The sequence below is a fragment of the Coffea arabica genome, chromosome 7e (assembly GCF_036785885.1).
Source record: "Coffea arabica cultivar ET-39 chromosome 7e, Coffea Arabica ET-39 HiFi, whole genome shotgun sequence".
Classification (NCBI taxonomy): Eukaryota; Viridiplantae; Streptophyta; class Magnoliopsida; order Gentianales; family Rubiaceae; genus Coffea; species Coffea arabica.
The window spans coordinates 15,237,799-15,259,758 of record NC_092323.1 but is presented as its reverse complement, the minus strand read 5'-3'; the positions used below and the strand labels follow the sequence as shown (position 1 = coordinate 15,259,758).

General features: G+C 34.6%; 2 protein-coding genes and 1 pseudogene across 2 annotated transcripts; all 3 read left to right on the top strand.

Annotated features, from left to right (window-relative positions):
- Positions 1-2,105: 2,105 nt before the first annotated feature.
- On the top strand, positions 2,106-4,103 carry LOC113700591 (citrate-binding protein-like). The gene is made up of 2 exons (XM_027221062.2): positions 2,106-2,454; positions 3,540-4,103. Exons 1-2 carry the CDS (start codon positions 2,164-2,166, stop codon positions 3,924-3,926), a joined length of 678 nt encoding a protein of 225 aa, XP_027076863.2. The 5' UTR covers positions 2,106-2,163; the 3' UTR covers positions 3,927-4,103.
- A 4,382-nt stretch (positions 4,104-8,485) lies between these two features.
- Positions 8,486-10,464, top strand: LOC113700589 (citrate-binding protein-like). Its single transcript, XM_027221061.2, has 2 exons — positions 8,486-8,820; positions 9,923-10,464. Exons 1-2 carry the CDS (start codon positions 8,488-8,490, stop codon positions 10,310-10,312), a joined length of 723 nt encoding a protein of 240 aa, XP_027076862.2. The 5' UTR covers positions 8,486-8,487; the 3' UTR covers positions 10,313-10,464.
- Positions 10,465-13,826: 3,362 nt separating this feature from the next.
- Positions 13,827-20,696, top strand: LOC113700588 (citrate-binding protein-like; annotated as a pseudogene).
- The last annotated feature ends 1,264 nt before the right edge of the window (positions 20,697-21,960 follow it).

Below are 21,960 nucleotides of genomic sequence, written 5' to 3'. Positions count from 1 at the left end.
AAAGAAATACAAAATAACTACAAGGGATGTGGCATACACACTTCTCTTTTCCCATTTCAGGCCAACTTGAATACAGTTGAGTACTCAATCTTGTTGAAGTAGCCCTTTGACGGATTGAGGAACATTGGAAGCTTAGATGTAGAGTGATCGTCCCCAGTGAAATACCCAAAATTTTTAAATGGCGAGCTAACGAATATGATTAGTTACCTATAAGACGAAAAGATACGAGATTCTATGAAAAGTATGGCCTTATTGTCCCATTAAAATTCAGCATACAAAAAACAATTCAACTGAATGATGAAGCAGTTATAGATTGAAAAAAAAAAGGGCAAATTGCAATTTATCCCCCCTGTGATTTAGCATTTTTTACATAACCCCCTCTAGTTTCAAAAGCTATACATAACCCCCTCATGGTTTGGATTAAAGTGTCAAAGTGACGGAAATAGTCATTCGTAATGGAATTTCTAAAAATGTCGAAATTACCCTTATAAATACATAACACACTAATCCCGTATGATTTTTATATTTTACCATATAACCCCTTTATGGTTTAATACTTTACCATATAACCTCCTTATGGTTTTCAAAATATACACATAACCTTCCTTGGTTAATAAATAATTTTCAACTTTACATAAGGGTATTTTTGATATTTAGGTGACTTCATTACGAATGATCATTCCTGTCATTTTGACATTTTAATCCAAACCATAAGGAGGTTATATATAGTTTTTGAAACCATAAAGAGGTTATGTAAAAAAACGCTAAACCACAGGGGGGTAAAGTGGAATTTGCCCAAAAAAAAGGACAAATAAGCACGTCACAAAAATTGGAGAGCAATATAATAAATTTCATTTACCAAAAAAAATGTTAATTTGCATGCTCATTTACCAAATAAATATTTTTGAAAATTTTGAGAATTAAATTACTATACCCGCTGAACTGAATCTCAAAAACCAACTTACTGATATGTTATTAATTTGAATATTAGCTGTTCGATGATGGCACTAAATTTTTTTCCCAATCTGATGAATCTTCTTTGGTTTCTTGGGATCATCCGAAATTGGTATTGATCGTTGGAGAGAAATTGCCTCCAAATGGCAGATAAATTTTTGGCTTTTCGATACTACTGTTGACAAATATACCTATAATAAACAGTTTGAGAGAAAGGCAAAATACTCTTCAATTTTTTATTTTTTATTTTGTGGATTGTTAGATAAAGTTTTCTATTCTAATATGTCTATGGAGCCCGAGGAAAGATAGAAGATGAGAAGAAAGTGTATAAATGTCTTTAATTTTTGTCACTAAAAGGCAAGTCAAGTAAAGACCAAATACTGCTGTAACATTTTGGGGAGGCACATTGACCATTGTAGACCAAACTGGCAAAGTCTCGTAAAGAAAAAATAAAAATATTGAAATAGACATAGTCTCGTAAACAAAAAAATTTCAAGTAATTAATAGTTGGGTATAATAACTACTTGCATCCTTTAGAGCCATACAAACATCTAAAATTTTAAACTAAAAAAATTATTTTCCCTCCAAAAAAAGTTGAAATTATGTCTAATTGAAGCGATGAAAATGCAACTAAACTCAAGATAATGTCATCTAAACAGAGTTTAGATTTTCTTATTGTTAGATCTCATGGCAAGTGAGAAGTTTGTTCTAAGAAAGTCTTAAATTGTGGATTGAACCTTTCAAAGAATGAAATAGTTTCAAAGAGACTCGATATAATTCACCAATAATAGGAAAAATATTCGAAATTAAATTTTTTAGACTAATTAAAAAGCTAAATCCTGCTGATGGAGGGCGGCAATATTTAAAAGCAAGCACTAAATAGCCAATGTTTAATAGTGCCAAAATCGTAAAAATATATCTCTCATCATGTGTGGAGCTCTTACCAATTAACTAACCCCATACAAACGGAAGAGATCATGGCACAAGCTGTTATTACTTTCAATAAACAACACAAAAGTGTGGCTATCATTTTCAAGAAAGAGGTCCAAAATGTAAAGTCATTCTATCAATGAATTGAGATCATTTGCAAGCTTTTGAAAGCTTATGATTTCATCACACACTAGAGTATTCTACATCTTTGTTTTCTTACATGTATATTGTATGGAATCATGATGTGGTTAAGGCTCTATAAATATCAAAATTTCTTGCATGAAGCAATTGACAGAGATGGCTATTTCTTACCATTTAATCTTTCGTTTCTTCCTGCCCTTTTTATTATATACTTCTCAACTTGCCACAGCGTGCTCAATTGATCCAACTGATGGATTTGTTGAACTCCCATTTAATACATCCTTCTATCACATTCAGAAACCATTTGACCTCCCCGTAGACCAAAGATACAGCTTCGTAGATGGAGTCCATAAACTTTGGGTTTACTCCACAGATAACCCTTTGTCTCGGAATAGTCCCACGATGCCACGTACGGAAATTATGATTAACGTAAATTCCTCATATTCTTTTTTTTTTGGGTTATATTAAATTTCTCATTCACTACTTCAGGTTTTGATTCTTAGTGCTTTGCATATTTATTTTTGCTGTTTTAATGTAGTAATGATTCTTATGAAAGTTTACAGATGCTCCTTTTCTATCTTAACTTTGTTCATGATTAAAGAATTTTCTCTTCATTTTTTTTGAGCCAAAATTTTATGTATCTTCTTCTATGGTATAGCATGTGGTGATTATAATCTTCTACTGTTGTTCGTGAGGAAGCAAGAATTCTATGTGATAAAGGACTATCTCTGATACTTAAGAAAAATTATACTGGTTCTTTCTTCTCTTGTCTCTTTCTTCTGTTTCCATTTTTTTAAGTACTTATTTCCTTGTTCAATACCAATATTTAAAATAGAATGAAAATGTGAAAATAATTGTTATTCAAAATCTTCATAAGATGGCTCGCTTTCACAATCTGGGTATTATGGACTTGTTATTGGCTAATTATTTAGCTGATTAAAGATTTTAATTTTGAATAATCAATTTCTTATATCCTCATTTGCTTCGGTATTTAAATTATATATTTTTAATAATAGAAAAAAGTAAATTCAACAATTTACCAAAAGTAACTTTGGCTGATTCTCATTATTCTCTACTATTACTTTTTATACTTAATCAGATTTTGCAAAATTTAGAGCAACCGAGAAATTTTGCAAAATCTAGAGCAACTGAGAAAAAGCTTATGATTGCACTTATAGTTATTTTACACCCCCTTTTGTATCCCTATCAAATTCATTGCTGGGTTTCTCCTGTTGTTTGCCATGTAATTCAGAATTTATTACAAATCTACGCAATTTACAAGTGTTAGTCTGCCTAGAAGGACTGGCTCTTGGGTTCAATTAGCTCACTAAACACTTCTATTGAAGAAGGGAAAAACAAAGAATAACTGTATTATACTAAGGCTTGCCACTACCAACTGTTAAAAGACAAATAAAACTGGAGTATTGTCTTTTAACCATTTCTCCTATCAACTAGCACACTTAATTGAGATAACAAATTTTGGGCTTACTCAATACTTGATTCTTATTTCTTAGGGCTATAATTACTCTTCAGGAGTTTGGCAATTTGAAGGATATGGATTTGTGCCAAATGGAACTTCTGGTGTGTGCATTATGCAAGTGTTTGGAGCAAGCCCACCTCATGCCTCAACTTTAATGCTTAGAGTCTACAACGGATCCCTCACTTACTATAGAGCAAATGTACTTGTACCCAACGTATATGATAGGTGGTTCCGAGTTAATGTAATCCATGATGTGGCTGCTAGCAAATTGAAGGTTTACATTGATGGGGTTTTCACATTTGAAGCAGCTGGTAGAGGTGGAAATTCACATCATTTCAAGTGTGGAGTGTATTCACAGATTGGTGACTCTTACTACATGGAGTCACGTTGGAAGGGAATCAAAGTTCTTAAACAAATGTGATTGATTTTCCTTGTAATATTTGTCTTGGATTTAGTTTACGTTTGGCATGTTAAAGCCAAACTACTTCTCTTGTCCTTACTTCTTTGGTGTTGAGGTAATGGATAAGGTACTAGTCAATGACTTAATGCTTGTGAAGCTTGACTTATATGGAACAATGCATGAGAAATGAGCCAAAAAGTGCAAGAGATAAAATAGACACGAGAAACAAAGCTAAAAAAAAAAAAATACTCAAATAATTAAATTATATCAAAGTAGGTAAAACAAAAAGAAATTTTTTTTAGCTGGTACTCATTATATTTAGGGCAAATTACACTTTGTCCTCCTGTGATTTAGTGTTTTTTTATATAACCCTTTTATGGTTTTAAAAGCTATACATTATCCCCTCATGATTTGGATTAAAGTGTCAAAGTAACGGAATTTGAATCCATAATGGAATCAACTAAAATGTCAAAAATACCTCTATGTAAAGTTGAAAATTATTTATTAACCACCGGGAGGGATTATATATATATATATATATATATATATATATATATATATATATATATATATATATATGTATTTTTTTAAAATCATAAGGGGATTATATGGTAAAGCACTAAACCATAAGGGGGTTATGTTGTAAAACATAAAATCATACAGGATTAGAGTGTCATGCTTATTTATATATTTTGGTCACTTCAGTCATTTTAGTTTTTAAATAAGGGTATTTTAATCTAAATTATGAGAAGGTTATATATAGCTTTTAAAACTATAGGGGTGTTATGTGAAAAATAGCTATATCACAGGGGGATAAAGTATATTTTGCCCTTATATTTAACTTAATATGTAAATAAATATTTATATTTATTTCACCCTAGAAATAGATGCTTTGACGAATTAGTTTTATAATTACTAAATATTAATACCTTAATAAGTACCCAATAAACAGTCACAAACTAAACCCAAAGATAAAAAAAATATGAAAGTAATGGCATCTGTGCCAAAATGAAGTTGGAGCATTACCTATCTTTGGCTATAGTAAATCATTGTAAAAATGATTTCTTTTTTTTTTTTACCAGATATGATAGGCATACACTACTCTAGGGGAAAAAGGGACCTAAAGACACCTAAGGACAACCTGGAGGGCATGAACCACCACTGGCCCAAACGGATATATTTTAGAAAGTTTTAAGAATTTATTTCAGAATAATGTTCACTAGTGTGACAACTGATGTGGCCCAATTTGAGGCCACATGATTGAAATATGCTTAGTTTAGTGACGAAGTTAATGATTATGCTTAGTTACCTTACCTACAAGACGAAAAGACACGTGATTCGCTGAAAAATATGCGGTTATTTTCCCATTAAAATTCAGTATACATAGAATAATTCAACTGAATCATGAAACACTAATAGCTTTTAAAAAAATGGAGGGTAACATTACAAAGCTAATTTACATGCTCATTTACCAAAAAGAATTTAAAATTTTTGGAGAATTAAATTTCTATACCCATTGAACTGAATCTCAAAACCCAACTTACTGATGTGTTATTAATTTCAATCTTGGCTGCTCGGTAACGACGCTAAGGCTCCGTTTGTTTGTTTGACAAGATGGTTGTGCAAGAAAGTGTGTCATGAGAAAAGGGAAGTGAAATAAGGTAAAGAAAAAGAAACTAACTTTTCCACATATGTTTGGTTAACTAGAAAATTATACAAGAAAATATAAATTATTGTGTTTATTTAGCCGAAAATCATGAAAAAATTGGTTAGTGCGTTCATTAATAGAAAATATTCAATACTGAACCTCTTCATTTTTGGTATTGAATATACTAAAAACATGTAATAATAAAAACATTTTGCATATTGGAAAAGTTGTTTACTTGAAAATTAATCACATTCTTTAACAAAAAAGTTTATATATATATATGTGTGTGTGTGTTATATGTGTATAAGTTATTTAAAAAATATACAAACATTAAAAAAGAGCATAAAATATAAAAGAAAAAACTACTAATGTCAAATAAATTCAATAAATTACTAATTCATTAATTGTTAAAATAAGAATAAAATGTTTAACTACAAGCCACCTGCTTGAATTGTACATTCTAAATTATTCTAATTGATGTAGAAGTTTAGAATGGAGGAAATAGTTTAGAAAGAAAATGGTTGTAAAAAAAATCTAATTATTTGAAACTTTCCCTTGACTCACTTTCCTATGAATTTCAGCAGGAAAAGATTTATAGGAAAATGAACAATTATGGGAAGATTTTATATGGTGGGTTTCATAAATTTCCTAACAAAAAAACATTCAAAATTTATAGGCTCTGTTTGAATAGAAAGGAAGTTATATAGGAAAGCTAGGTAAAGGAAAATGAAAATAAGTTTCTCATACATGTTTGGTTACTAAGAAAAATATCAAGAGAATATGGGAAGTCATTGATAGTTAGTAGCAGTTATTGAAACTTCTGTAAGTAACTAACTATTTTCCGTTAAAATCCTGTAAATTTTGTAGGAGACAAAATGCAAGAAAATTTTTCAACATTCCTGCCAACAAAACATGCATGGAGGAAAAAATAATTGACTTTCCTTCACTTTCCCACACTTTTCTCTGCAAATAAACATATCAGAGGAAAGTTATTTTCCTTCACTTTCCTTCTCTTTTCATGTCAGACAAACATTATCTAATTTTTTCCCAATCTGATAAATCTTCTTTAGTTTCCTAGGATGATCCGAACTTAGAATTAATCGTTGGTGAGAATTTGCCTCCAAATGGCAGATAAATTGTTGGCTTTGTGATAGTGGTGTTCACTACTCCCCCCTCCGGTCTCACTTTGATAGTCTTATTTTTTTTTTCATCCGTCCCAAATTATAGTCTACTTTTAAAATTTTATATTAAAAAATCTATTTAACTTGTAACTTCTCTAAAATACCCTTATTTAGTGTATTTTGTTATGGTGAATATAACCTACCTCATTCATTAATTGCTTAGATTCATACCTTAAAAAATGCAACTTTCTCTAGTATTATTGTTGTAATTAATATAAAGGTATAGTGATTAATCGTACTCCTAATATCAATGTAAGGGTATTTTAAGAAAAGAACAGGCTTGATTTACTCTTTCAACAAAGTTAACTAATTTTTCTTAAATTGTGTGGGACAAGAAATCAAAACTATCAAAGTGGGATAGAGAGAGTAATACCTATAATAAAGAGTTGGAGAGTAAAACATATGATTACGATATGTGTAGAAATTTCTATTACTCTCTCCGTCCCACTTTGAAAGTCTTGATTTTTTTCACACAATTTAAGAAAAATTATTTAACTTTATTGAAAGAGTAAATCTAACCTATTATTTTTCTAAAATACCCTTATATGAATATTATCAGTATAACTAACCATTATACCGTTATATTAATAACAATAGTAATATTGATAGAAAGTTGCACCATTCAAAACATGAATCAAAGTAATTAATGAATAAGGTAGGTTTATTCACTGATAGCAAAATATATTATATAAGGGCATTTTAAAGAAGTTAAAAGTTAACTATATTCTTTAATTGGAAAGTGACCTATATTTGGGACGGATGAAAAAGAAAAACAAAATTATTAAAATGGGATGAAGGGAGTATAATTTTACTATAGAACCCGAGGATAGACAGAAGATGAAAGAACGTGTAAGCGAAATGTTTAAATGTCTTTAATTTTTGTGACTAAACGGCAAGTCAATTAAAGACCAAATGTTGGCAAGCGAAATGTTTTTGGCAAGAAAAGACCAAATGTTGCTGTAACATCTCGGGGAGGCGCATTGACTATTGTAGACCGAAAGCTAGGTTCTCTTGGTAAAAGCAAACTGGAAAATACTAAATAGACATGGTCCTATAACAAAAATTTCAAGTGATTTGTAGTCGGGTATATAACTATTTAGGTCCTTTAGAGTCATACAAACATCTTAAACCTTAAATCATAATATGATTTTCCCTCCAAAAATGGTTAAAATCATGTCTATTTGGAGGGATGAAAATGCCACCAAACTCAGGATATTGTCATCTAATTAGACTTTAGATTTCCTTTTTGTTAGATCTTATGTCAAGTAAGAATTTGGACTATGAAAGTCTTAATTGTTGAATGAACCTTCCAAAGAATGAAGTAGTTTCAAGGAGTCTCTTTTAATTAACCAATAACAAGAAGATGTTCAATATTAAATTTTATGTACTAATTGAAACGTTAAATTCTGATGATAGAAGGCGGCAATATTTAATAGCAAGGCCTAAAAAGCCAAAGTTTAGTAGCTCCTCACAAAGTGTAGAGCTCTTACCAATTAACTAACCCCATACAAACAGAAAATGTTATAGCACAAGGTGTTGTTACTATCAACAAACAACACAAAGTTTAGCTATCGTTTAAAGAAAGAGGTCCAAAATGTGAAGTCACTACATCAATGAATTGAGGTTATACGTGATTGATTGCAATCATCTTGCCAGCGTTTGGATGCTTATGATATCACTGCAAATGAGAGTATTCAATATGGCCAGTACTTTATAGCACCTATATTTTCTTACATTTATTTTGTCCCGAGCCATGATATGGTTAAGGGGCTCTACAAATACCAAAATTTATTGCATGAAGCAATACATAGGGATGGCTACTTGCCGTGTAATTTTCCTTTTCTTCTCAGCCTTTTTTCTCTTGTATACTTCTCAACTTGCCATAGTATACTCAACTAATCCAACTGATGGCTTTGTTGAACTCCCATTTAATACATCCTTTTATCACATTCAGAAACCATATGACCTCCCTGTAGACCAAAGATACAGCTTCGTAGATGGAGTCCATAAACTTTGGGTTTACTCCACAGATAACCCTTTGTCTCGGAATAGTCCCACGATGCCACGTACGGAAATTATGATCCAGGTAAATCCCTCGTTTTCTTGTTTTTTTTTGGATTATATTTAATTTCTCATTCACTACTTTAGGTCTTTATGCTTCAGTGCTTTAAATTTTAATGTGGTAATGATTCTTTTGAAAGTCCACACATGTTCCTTTTGCATCTTAACTTTCTTCTTCATTAAAGAATTATCTCTTCGTCTTTTTTTTTAAAGCCGATATTATATATTTTCTTCTATTGTACTGCATAGGGTAATTATAATCTTCTACTGTTATTCCTGGGGAAGCAAGAACTCCAGGTGATAAAGGACTACCTCTGATAGTTTCGAAAAATTATTCTGTTTTTTTCTTCTTTTATCTTTTTCTTCTGTTTCCCTTTTTTCAGGTACATTTTTCTTTTTCAATACAAAAAATCTTAAAACAGAACAAAAAGGAGAAAATTTTTTTTTTTTTCATTTAAAATCTTCATGAGTGGCTCTCTTTCATAATCCAGGTATCACTAGCTTGTTCTACGTTGATCATTTTAGCTTACATTCTGATTTTGGATTATCAGTTTTTGGATGTTCTTGTTTGTTTTCGTATTTCGATTATAATTTTTTTAATAGCCAAAAAAGTTAAAATCCATAATCCACCTAAGAGTAGTTTTTACTAATTCTAATTATTCTCTACAATCACTTTCCATAATCGAATTTTGCAAAATCTAGAGCAACTGAAAACAAGGCTATAGATTTCACTTATAGTTATTTTATATCCTTTTTTGTACTTGTAAAATTCCTTGCCGGGTCTCTTTTATTTAATTTTTGTTTGAAGGCAAGAAGGGAAAACTTGTAAACTTCCAGGATCTCTTTTATTGTTTACCACATAACATGGAATTTATTGCAGATCTATTCAATATATAAATGTGAGTCCGCCTGGAAGTACTAGCTTTTGGGTGCAATTCGTTCAATAAACAATCGAAGATGAGAAAAACAAAAAATACAATCATTGTAATAGGGCTCGCCACTACTAAGTACTAAAACACAAATTAAACAGAAGTATTATTGTTTCTTTACCATTTCTCCTAATAACAAGTACACTAATTGAGATGACAAATTTTGAGCTCACTAATTACTTCATTCTTACTGCTTAGGGCTATATTTACTCCTCAGGAGTCTGGCAATTCGAAGGATATGGATTTGTTCCAAATGGAACTTCTGGTGTGTGCATTATGCAAGTCTTTGGAGCAAGCCTACCTCATAACACAACTTTAATGCTTAGGGTTTACAATGGATCCCTTGCATACTTTGAACAAGCAAACGTACTTGTACACAACATATATGATAGGTGGTTCAGAGTTAATGTAATCCATGAGGTGGCTGCTAGCAAATTGAAGGTTTACATTGATGGGGTTTTCATATTTGAAGCAGCTGGTAGAGGTGGAAACTCACATTATTTCAAGTGTGGAGTGTATTCACAGGTTGGTGACTCTTACTATATGGAGTCACGTTGGATTGGAATCAAAGTTCTTAAACAAATGTGATTGATTTTCCTTGTAATATTTGCCTTGGATTTAGTTCACCTTTGCCAAACTACTTCACTTGTCTTTACTTCTTTTGTATTGAAGTAATGGAAAAGGCATTAGTTAGTGCTGGTGAAGTTTGATTAGTGAAAAATACATGAATAATTCAGTCATGTCTTTTTTTTTTTTGAAGCAAACTCCAAGACTATATATATGACACAATCCGAAGGAAACAAAACCCCACAAAAACAAGAAACCGTTGGCTATAACAGTTTCATCAAAAGCTCCATTTTCTATATATTGGAAAACACAAGAGAATTAGCCAGAAACAAAAACAAAATGGGATCAGCTACCATGAAAGCTGCTAGTAGTAGCATTTTTTGCACTTGTCTCTTTACCATGGAATCTTTCGTTAACTTACAATATGAAGGAACAGATGGGACGCACAATAGAGCCATTCTCTGTTGTATTACAAGTCCTTGTACTTACCAATGCACAACTCAGAGCTCCATCTCCCCCTCTTTCTGAAAACACCTTGAAAGTGACAATTGTCAGATCTTCGGCCTGTCCCTCTGTTTCGTATTCAAAAAGTATTACAGCAAAGTAATCATTTCCTAAATCAACAAGATCAACTGGAACTCCATCTGGTATGCCATCCAATAAAAGTGGTATTTTTACCGCTTTCTCATCACAAATTTGATAGGCACAGACAGGAGGATGGAAGGTAGACATAATCAGTGACGGAGCCAGGATTTTTTTTTTTTGGGGGCCAAAATTGAAATTCCATTCAAAGATGACTAATTCATATATATATATATATATATATATATATATATATATATCAACTCTCATAATATAAACTAAAATTGAAAAAATTTAGGGGGGGCCAATTTTATTTTACACACATATTTACATATTATGAATTAAAATTCTCAAAACTTAGGGGGGGCCATGGCCCCCCCTCTGCCCCCCTTGGCTCCGTCATTGGACATAATGCACAACAAGATATTGTCTTTATATAGGATGGCTTTTTTCTCAAAAAGAAATGGAGGACCACAACCATCTAGGTGTCGCACATAACGTTCGGGAGGTTGAATCGGGAAATCAGAAAATAACTCACAAGTCTCCCACTCCCACTGCACAGTGTCAAAAGCACACGCGTATTCCCCAGTCGAAACACGCAACCTTGAACCAATCACTACATATGAAAAGAAGCCCCTAAACATAGTGGAGTAACTACCTTTTTTGAGAAAAGGAGGAATCGGCAGATCAGCCCACCTATCCTCTGAAGGATAATAAACCTCAAAGCCAATGTCAATTATATCAGGAGATCCATAGCTGGGCAGGGGCCCAGATAGAACATGGATGCGACCATCAATTTCCTCTATAAGGGGGAAATACTTTGCCCCATGCATTGGGCACTTAATCTCTGTTTGAGAGTTTTCTAGAGGAGTTGAGAGAGAGATGCAACTGAACTCTGGGGACAACCTGCCTGGCTCATACAAGTGCCTCTCTTCCTCATCGGCCTTCACACCACCAACAGCATAGACCAAACCTCCAGTATGAATCAAACTCATAGCAAAGTATTGTGGGGTGCATGCATCAGATGCATCCTTTATCTCACGCCAGACAAACTCCTCTTTCGGTTTAAGCCTGCTTGAAGAATGGTGAATCAATTTCCGAATTGGAAAAGACTTGAAAGAATAAACCATTGGATCCGCATAACCATCCACTTGCGTGAAGCACACCACGAGGTTTCCTGTTGTTTTTCTTCATGCTTTCCAAAAATACAGCTGAAGGAAAGTCTCCCAATTCTCCCTTTCTCTGTTGTTCGCAACATGCTTAATCTCTAGCAAAAGCGCTCGAGTAAGAACAGAAGAAAAAAGGGCGACGGCTAGATGTGAAAATATCTCTTGCAAAGCCTTTGCTGGAGTTGGACAGCAGAAGAGGGAGACGATTGCTTATTCTAAGATTTGATGACGCCCTAATTTTGCGCTGGCCGAGAGCCTTCTTTTGTTTTAATCATTTAATCCACCGCCACCGTCACCGCCACCTCTAGGCCTCGGATCCAGATTGGAATTAATAAATTCAGATTCGGAGCTGTTATACTATACCCGCTCCCAATAATTCAGTCATATCAAAATATTAGTTAAATACCAGAACGTATTGGAGCAAAACCTATTTTTGGTTAGGTAAAGTGATTGTGTAAACGATTTCAAAGATCCCTCAATTTTTGCTCGAGATTTTATTTGGTCCCTCAACTTTTGAAAGTGTTTATTACGTTCCTCAACTTACAAATTGGTTTCCAATGGTCCTTCCAAGCCAAATCTGAGTATGTTAATTTTCAGTTTGTCCCCTTAGGTTCGGTTTCCTTGTCTATTTTCCTCCTCAAATTTATAATTAAGGCATGTTAGCCCCTTTTATTTGTTTCGATTAATTTGTTATATGGTTAACTAATCTGATTAACAAAAACGAAATGCCTTCTTTTTTTCTTTTTTTTTTTTTAAATTGTCTGTCCTGGGGATGATTGGAAGGCAAAGCTACACTTAAATGCATCTCACCAAGCTAAGTTGGGATAAGACTAACTTTGGCTATGGTATTTTAGAAGGCATATGCTTCAATTGCAAATATTTCTTTCACTATATTCCTTATTCTACTATAACAAATTCAGCATAGATGGAACTAGAAAAATTACTTTGAGGGGGAAATTTTTAGTTTTATAACAAAAAATTTGTTCATGTTTTTGCAAGGTCAAAAATTTAAATCTACAAAATATTTTTCAGAAAATTTTCAATTTCAAGGAAGAAACACCTAAATTTTTAGAACTTGGTTCAGTGTCACCTCAGCGACCCTTCGTTGTTCCACCCATGAAATTCAGTCACGAAGGACCAGATGAGATGGATACATACCTTCACCATGTGGTATCTTTTCTTTTTAGACAGCTGCAAAAGATTTTAATTCTAATTCTCCACTTGTGGATTCGTATAGTGGTCTCAATCTTCTATTGCTTGGTTCCTTTTCATTTGTTGGTTTCTAGGAAAAGGGCAGGTTACTAATTATGTGAGAAAAGATCAGAGGACTGGGGAATATCTTTCATGAATTTGTTCGGGTTCAATTAAAAGAATCTACCTCCCCCACACCGACCCCCCCCCCCCCCAAAAAAAAAAAAAAACCCATGAAGAAAAGGAAAAAAGATGTTGAAAGAATCCAATATCCAAACTTATTTGTGATGATGGATATTTAACTTGCATGGATTTTCGTTCAAATGAGTTATTTATCTGGATAGTTAGCTCTTGGCTCTAAATTCCTATGAAGAGATAATAGTGATTGGAACATAAAGGAATTCTCTGATGACAACAAAGCTTCAAAATGAATATTTCAGCCAGCACCTTCAACTATATATATATATATATATATATATATATATATATATATATATATATATATATATATAGAACCGTGAAATTCCTATTCTTCCATCGTCACTGCATTAAGGCATATTTAATCTTCTAGTTAACTTAATTAGTAAGCAGTAATGGCAGCTTCTTCCATCAAGATTTTTGATACTTCGGAGTCTGTTGATCCCACTGTAGGCTTCATCTCACTTCCTCTAAAGAAATCAAATTTCCAAATCCAAAGGCCTTATGACATACCAGAAGATCAACGTTATTCCTTCATTGATGGAGTGCATAAATTGTGGGTTTTCAAGACTGATAAACCTCATTCTCCTGAAAGTCACACTAAACCTCGTACAGAAATCCGTATACTTGTAAGTATATATTCTGCAGTATATACAAATTTATTTATGTGTATATACAAATTACATCATATGTATATATATACCCTTGACAAGATATGAAACAGAATCAGAATTTTTCATCACAATTCTTCTGTTTTTTGTCTTTTTTTTTTGGGTTGTATAGAGTATAGTGATGTATTTAGAGTCTTTCTATTCCTTGTACGTTTTTTTTTTTGATGAATAAAAGAGAAAAGTCTGCTTTTGAAAAAAGAAGATATAAAACAGAAGGATTGTGATGAAATTGATAATTATTTCTGCCAATAATGGTCCCTTTTTTCTTTAATATTTTTTCTCGTACGTTCAAATTTTTTTATATGGGCAATAATGTTTAGAAATTTACTGATATAAGTGACAAAGTGAGATATATATGAAATTAGAGGTTACTTTTTTTGTCCATTAATAATTAAGGGCATCATATATATCATATAATTGAGAATTTAGTTCAATTTAGCACATATATGGAACATTTAACTTTACCCTTATTTTTTCTAAAAAAAGAAAAAACCACATTGATGTGTTGAGGGATTAGACATAGACTCTGACCTGTTTATTAAGACATTTTTATAGAGTACATCATAAAGATGAATACACCTCTTAGTTTTGACTAATTGAAAATCTGATAAACTTTAAATAGTCTCAACATGTTCCACAGTTACAGAAATTTTAACTTTACACCTTCTTTTATTGTTACAGAACACATTTAAGCTAGAAATTTTGGCTAATTTACATGTCAGGGTTATGATTACTCTTCTGGAATTTGGCAATTCGAAGGATACGGATTTGTTCCAAATGGAACTTCTGGTGTGTGCATAATGCAAGTGTTTGGAGCAAGCCCACCTCATGCCTCAACTTTAATGCTTAGGGTCTACAATGGATCCCTCTCATATTATAGAGCTCCTCTCCCAGCTGTTCCCAACATCTGTGATAGGTGGTTTCGTCTCAATGTAATTCATGATGTTCATGCTGGGAATCTAACGGTTTTCATTGATGGGATTCTGTTGTTTTGTCAGAGCCGCAAGCTTTGACTTGTGGCATAATTTTTCATTTCCTTCTCATCCCACATCGGAGCCTGCTGAAGAGAAGCCGGCTACTCGAGGCCTATAAATAGAAGGGTCCATTGAAGGATTTAACTCGCACCACTCAAGAGAGTTATATGGGCTATTAGCTTCTTGAGTCATCTAGCCCATTCAGTCAAATATTTTAGGCTCTCTTGATTTGAGTTTAGGAATATTTTCTAAACTCTTTTGTAAGTGCCTATTGGCCTAGGAACCACTTTCCTACGGCTTTTGTATTTCTTCTTCATAGTAGAAATATTGCTCCTCCCTCGCCCGTGGACGTAGGTTAATTTGACCGAACCACGTAAATCTTCTGTGTCTTTTATTTGCTTTGTTATCCGTCTTTATATGGTCGGTTTTACCGCCTAATTATTATATGGCTGGTATCTACCGCCTATCTATTATATGGTCGGTTATACCGCCTACTTTGTGCTAACTTGAGTTTGTCTATTCCTGGCCCGGTCCTAACAAACTGGTATCAGAGCTGGTTGTTATATTTTGCAAGACAGGTTCATCTGGTGGGGCCCGTTCGTCTGGTGGGTTCCGTCCATCCTGTGGGGCCCACTCATCCTATGGGGTCCGTTTATCCGTGGGGCCCGCTCACCTTGTGGGGTCCGTTCATCCCCGTGGGGCCCGCTTATCTCGTGGGGTCCGCTAACCCTGTGGGGCCCGCTCACGAGACTTGCATATTTGTTTGGCCAGTTTTTTGAGACAAACTTCACGTTACAGATTTTGTGGCAACAATGACGATAACAAAGACGGTTGTCGAGAAATTCGACAGGAATGTCAACTTCGGAATGTGGCAGCTCAAGATGGAGGCCATTCTTGTTCAAGACGGAGTTGATCTAGCGATTCACGGAATCGAGAACAAACCAGAAGATGTAAAGGATGCGGATTTCGCTGATATGGATAAAAAGGCCAGATCCAGTATAATCTTAAATCTCTCCGATGAGGTATTGCGTGAGGTAGCAACGGAGACTTCAGCCAAGGCTATGTGGGATAAATTGAAAGCCTTGTATATGAAGAAGACAGTCGAGAATCGGCTATATTTGAAGCAGAGTTTGTACATGCTTCGGATGTCTGAAGGTACATCTATACTCTCCCATCTTGATAAATTTGATTCCATTATTATGGATTTGGGGAATATAGATTCGAAAATTGATGATGAAGATCAAGCCCTATTGCTTTTGTGTTCCCTTCCCCAATCTTTTAAGCATTTCCGCGATACTATGATTTATGGAAAGGAAACAATTTCGTATCGGGAAATTAAATCTGCATTAAAATCTAAAGAGCAGATAGATAGGGACATTACTGGGGAAACTAGTGGGAGTCAAGCCGATGGTTTGTTTGTTCGGGGTAGATCTGAAAAGAAAAACACAGAAAATAGAAGTAGATCCAAATCCAGACATAAAAATGTGGTGTGCAATTATTGTAAAAAGAAGGGCCATGTTATCTCTGATTGCTTTAAATTGAAAAATAAAGAAAAGCAAAAGGGAAAATTTGTTGAGAAAAATACTGAATCCGCTGAAGCTAGTATAGCAGCTGATCAGAATGATGGAACCATTTTCTGTGCAACGGAAAATAATTTTAGGTCTAACAATGAGTGGATTTTAGATTCGGGTTGTTCGTATCATATGTGTCCCAACAGGGACTGGTTTTCAACATATGAATCAGCTGAAGGTGGAGTTGTCTTAATGGGCAACAACGCTGTTTGTAAAGTTGTTGGCAAAGGCACAATCCGGATTAAAATGTACGATGGTATTGTGAGGACGCTCACAGATGTTAGACATGTTCCAGATTTGAAGAAAAATCTCATCTCTTTAGGCACTCTTGAGTCTATTGGGTGCAGGTATTCAGGTGGAGATGGAGTTCTCAAAATCAGTCGATGAGCCCTTGTTGTTATGAAGGCACACAGATCTGGTACTTTATATATTTTGCAGGGATCTACTGTTACAGGTGCTGCTGCTGTTTCTACATCAACTTTGTCTGATTCTGATTTTACCAAATTATGGCACATGAGATTGGGGCACATGAGCGAGAAGGGCTTATCTATTTTATGCAAACGAGGTCTTCTTGGTAGTCAAAGTATTGGAAAGATGGGACTCTGTGAACATTGCATTTTTGGAAAGCAGAAGAGAGTTAGCTTCCAGTTGCCGGCAGTTCACAGGACAAAAGGAACTTTGGACTACATTCATTCAGACCTCTGGGGGCCTTCTTGTGCTCCTTCTAAAGGTGGTGCCAGGTACATGTTGACTTTCATTGATAATTATTCAAGGAAAGTTTGGGTATATTTTCTTAAGCATAAAAATGATGTTTTCCTAACTTTCAAGCAATGGAAAGTTTTGATTGAGAAACAAACAGGAAAGCATATTAAGCGGTTGAGAACAGATAATGGCATGGAATTTTGTGGAGGTGAATTTAATGAATTCTGCAAGAATGAAGGAATTGTTCGGCATCACACCGTCAGGATGACGCCTCAACAAAATGGTGTAGCTGAACGTATGAACAGAACGCTTTTGGAGAGAGCAAGATGTATGATCTCCAATGCAGGGTTGACAAACGACTTTTGGGCAGAGGCGATCAATATGGCCTGTTATATTGTCAACCGTTCTCCTTCTGCATCTCTTGATTTCAAAACTCCTGAGGAAGTTTGGTCAGGTACTCCTGCTGATTACTCCAATTTAAAAGTTTTTGGGTGTCCAGCATACATGCACGTGAATGATGGAAAATTGGAGCCTAGGGCTAAAAAGTGCATTTTTCTTGGGTATGCTTCTGGGGTGAAAGGATACAGATTATGGTGTCCTGATCCCAAATCTCCAAAATTTGTGATCAGTAGAGATGTTACTTTTGATGAATTGTCTATGTTATCTTCCAAGAAGGAGTCTTCCAGTCCTTGTACTACTGATAGTACACAGAAGCAGGTGGAGCTTGATATTGGCAGTTCTGGTCCTTCTCAGACCAAATCTTCTATTCAAATGCCAGTAGATACACCTGAATCTACTGTTGAAGATAGTTCTGAAGAAGAAGAGTATTCCATAGCCAGAGATAGAGCAAGGAGAGACATTCGACCACCACAAAGATATGCAAATTTAGTTGCATATGCTTTGTCTATTGCAGAAGAAACTGATGCAGTTGGTGAGCCTTCCACCTATTCAGAAGCAGTTTCTTGTGATGATTCTGCAAAGTGGTTGATTGCGATGAATGAAGAAATTGAATCTCTTCATCGTAATGAAACTTGGGTTCTTGTAAAGCCGCCGTCAGCTAAGAAAATTGTTGGATGCAAATGGGTCTTCAAGAAGAAGGAAGGTATTCCAGGGGTTGAAGATGCAAGATATAAAGCACGATTGGTTGCAAAGGGCTATAGTCAGGTACAAGGTGTTGATTTTAATGATATATTCTCACCTGTTGTTAAACATAGCTCTATTCGTGTTTTGCTTGCTTTAGTAGCCATGTATAATTTGGAGTTAGAGCAGCTTGATGTTAAGACAGCTTTCTTACATGGCGAACTTGAAGAACAAATTTATATGAAACAACCCCAGGGTTTTGAGATTGAAGGTAAGGAAGACCATGTTTGCTTATTGAAGAAATCCTTATATGGATTGAAGCAGTCTCCAAGACAATGGTATAAAAGGTTTGATTCCTTTATGTTGGGTCATGGTTATTTGAGGAGCATGTATGATAGTTGTGTTTACTTCCGGAAGTTAAATGATGGTTCTTTCATTTATTTGCTGCTTTATGTTGATGACATGCTCATTGCTGCCAAGAATTTGTCAGAAATTCACACTTTGAAACTGCAGTTAAATAGTGAATTTGAAATGAAAGATTTGGGAGCAGCTAAGAAAATTCTTGGCATGGATATCAAAAGAGATCGAGGAGTAGGAAAGTTGTTCTTGACCCAGAAAAATTACCTTGAGAAAGTTTTGGAGCGTTTTGGCATGAAAGATGCTAAACCAGTATCTACTCCTCTTGCTAGCCATTTTCGGCTATCTGCTGCTCAATCACCAAAATCAGATGAAGAGGAAGATTATATGGCACGGGTTCCTTATTCCAGTGCAGTCGGCAGTATTATGTATGCAATGGTTTGTACTCGTCCAGATATTGCACAAGCAGTCAGTGTTGTTAGCAGATATATGTCTTGCCCTGGTAAAACACATTGGCAGGCTGTGAAGTGGATTCTCAGATACTTGCGAGGTACTTCAAATGCATGTTTGGAGTTTGGAAGAAATAATAACACTTTGGTTGGTTTTGTAGACTCAGACTACGCTGGAGATCTTGACAGGAGAAGATCACTTTCAGGCTATGTATTTTGCATTGGCGGTTGTGCTGTTAGTTGGAAAGCTACTCTACAACCTGTCGTAGCTTTGTCTACTACTGAAGCAGAATATATGGCTGTGACCGAGGCAATCAAAGAAGCCTTGTGGTTGAAGAGTTTATTTAGCGAGCTAAGTCTATATCAAGGTGTTATTGATATTCACTGTGATAGTCAAAGTGCCATACACTTGACTAAAGATCAGATGTATCATGAGAGGACGAAACACATTGATGTGAAGTATCACTTCATTCGGGATATCATTGCTGAGGGAAAAGTCCTTATTCAGAAAATCAATACCAAGGACAATCTAGCCGATATGTTTACGAAGCCTCTTCCAGTTTACAAATTCAAGCAGTGCTTGGATTTGATTAGTGTTCATTGTTGGTGATTTACGCCCATTAGGGGCTTATGTGGAGAAGGTGGAGTAATTTTACTATTGTCGATGGTGGAACCAAAATTATGCCAAGGTGGAGATTTGTTGTTTTGTCAGAGCCGCAAGCTTTGACTTGTGGCATAATTTTTCATTTCCTTCTCATCCCACATCGGAGCCTGCTGAAGAGAAGCCGGCTACTCGAGGCCTATAAATAGAAGGGTCCATTGAAGGATTTAACTCGCACCACTCAAGAGAGTTATATGGGCTATTAGCTTCTTGAGTCATCTAGCCCATTCAGTCAAATATTTTAGGCTCTCTTGATTTGAGTTTAGGAATATTTTCTAAACTCTTTTGTAAGTGCCTATTGGCCTAGGAACCACTTTCCTACGGCTTTTGTATTTCTTCTTCATAGTAGAAATATTGCTCCTCCCTCGCCCGTGGACGTAGGTCAATTTGACCGAACCACGTAAATCTTCTGTGTCTTGTATTTGCTTTGTTATCCGTCTTTATATGGTCGGTTTTACCGCCTAATTATTATATGGCTGGTATCTACCGCCTATCTATTATATGATCGGTTATACCGCCTACTTTGTGCTAACTTGAGTTTGTCTATTCCTGGCCCAGTCCTAACAGATTCAAGTGCTTGAAGAAGCACGAGGAAGAGGTGGAAAGTCCCATTACTTCAAGTTTGGAGTATATGAACAAGATGATCCTTCTAACTACATGGAGTCCCAGTGGAAGGGCATCAAAGTTCTCAAAAAAATGTGACTTGTTACTTCTGTGACCTGTGTACTGTTCTTGGTTTAAGTGGGCATATCTATGCCCATTTTCCCTCTTGTTTTTTTGTGAATTTTTTAAGGAGTAAATTATGAATAACCCACTTGTGGTTTTTACCATAATCATCCCGTTGTTTTAAAATAACCACATAATGTATATGTGGTTTCAAAGAAAGTGGAATATAGAGAAAAGTATAGGGTATTCAAGAACGAATGAACGAGAAATCAAAATACACGCAACAAGAAGGAAACAAAGTCTTCTTAGTTCTTTGTTGGTTAATTTCTAAATTTAAGGTCTTGATTTTAGAAAACCAGGAGGAACCAAGCCAAACTGAATTTATTCAATTCTGACAGCACACTACTTCTTGGAGAATTGTATGTTGTTTAGGTTGGATTTGCTTAATTAATTGGTGATTTGTGCCTTTACTCAACCAATTATAACAATTCGATAAAAAAAAAAAGTTTTAGTCATTATTCTTGTGGTAGCTAATAGCTATTAACTCAAACGGGGACTCATCTCCATAGCAGCGGGTTATTTACTTGAGGAATATAATTCAGAAATTGCGAGGAACGTAATTATGAGACTACCGTATGAACTAAAACATAAGGTAATCGAGCCCACTGGTCGAGTTTTGGTTTGAGCGTAATTAATTTGGATTCTTCCTTTTGATCCGAAAATGTTCACTTAAGAATTGATAATTTGTATTTGCAAAAATATGAGCAATGGGGCCGAAAAAAAATATGGTGCTCCTACCATATAATAAGTAAACGAATGTCATCAGTTGGTCAAAAATTTTCAAACAAAAAATACATTTTGATTTGATTACTCCAACCAATAGAAGAACATTATAGAGAATATCAAGATCAATAAGGAACAAAAGGAAACGACCAAATCTTGTCCATTGTCTATGAAAAGCCTATGTATGCATTTGGTCATGAAATTTTTAATTGCTCATTACTGGTAATAGTATAAGACAAGAATTTTTTTTTTAAAAAAAAATTATTATTCTAATTCATCCCGTCAAACTAACTTTGATTGAAATATTCTAATTTTTATTATTTCAACTTACTGCATTTGCATTTTCTTCTAGGAACATCTAAAAAATTATGTTGTCCATGAAGACGTATATGAATAAAGTAGACATCCAAATGCAAAATGGCAGAAATTCATGGCTGTGATGTCTGTGGCAGTAATTTTCGAATTTTATGCTGTCGAATAGTCCTAATCTGGGGAGAGAGTTTTGTCGCCAATGTAGGATTCACTGGTGTGAAAGTGTTTAAAGAATGCGGTAATTATTTTGTTTTTTCCCCGTATCCCCAGATTTGATGAACAGCAACGTTGTTTACCAATTCG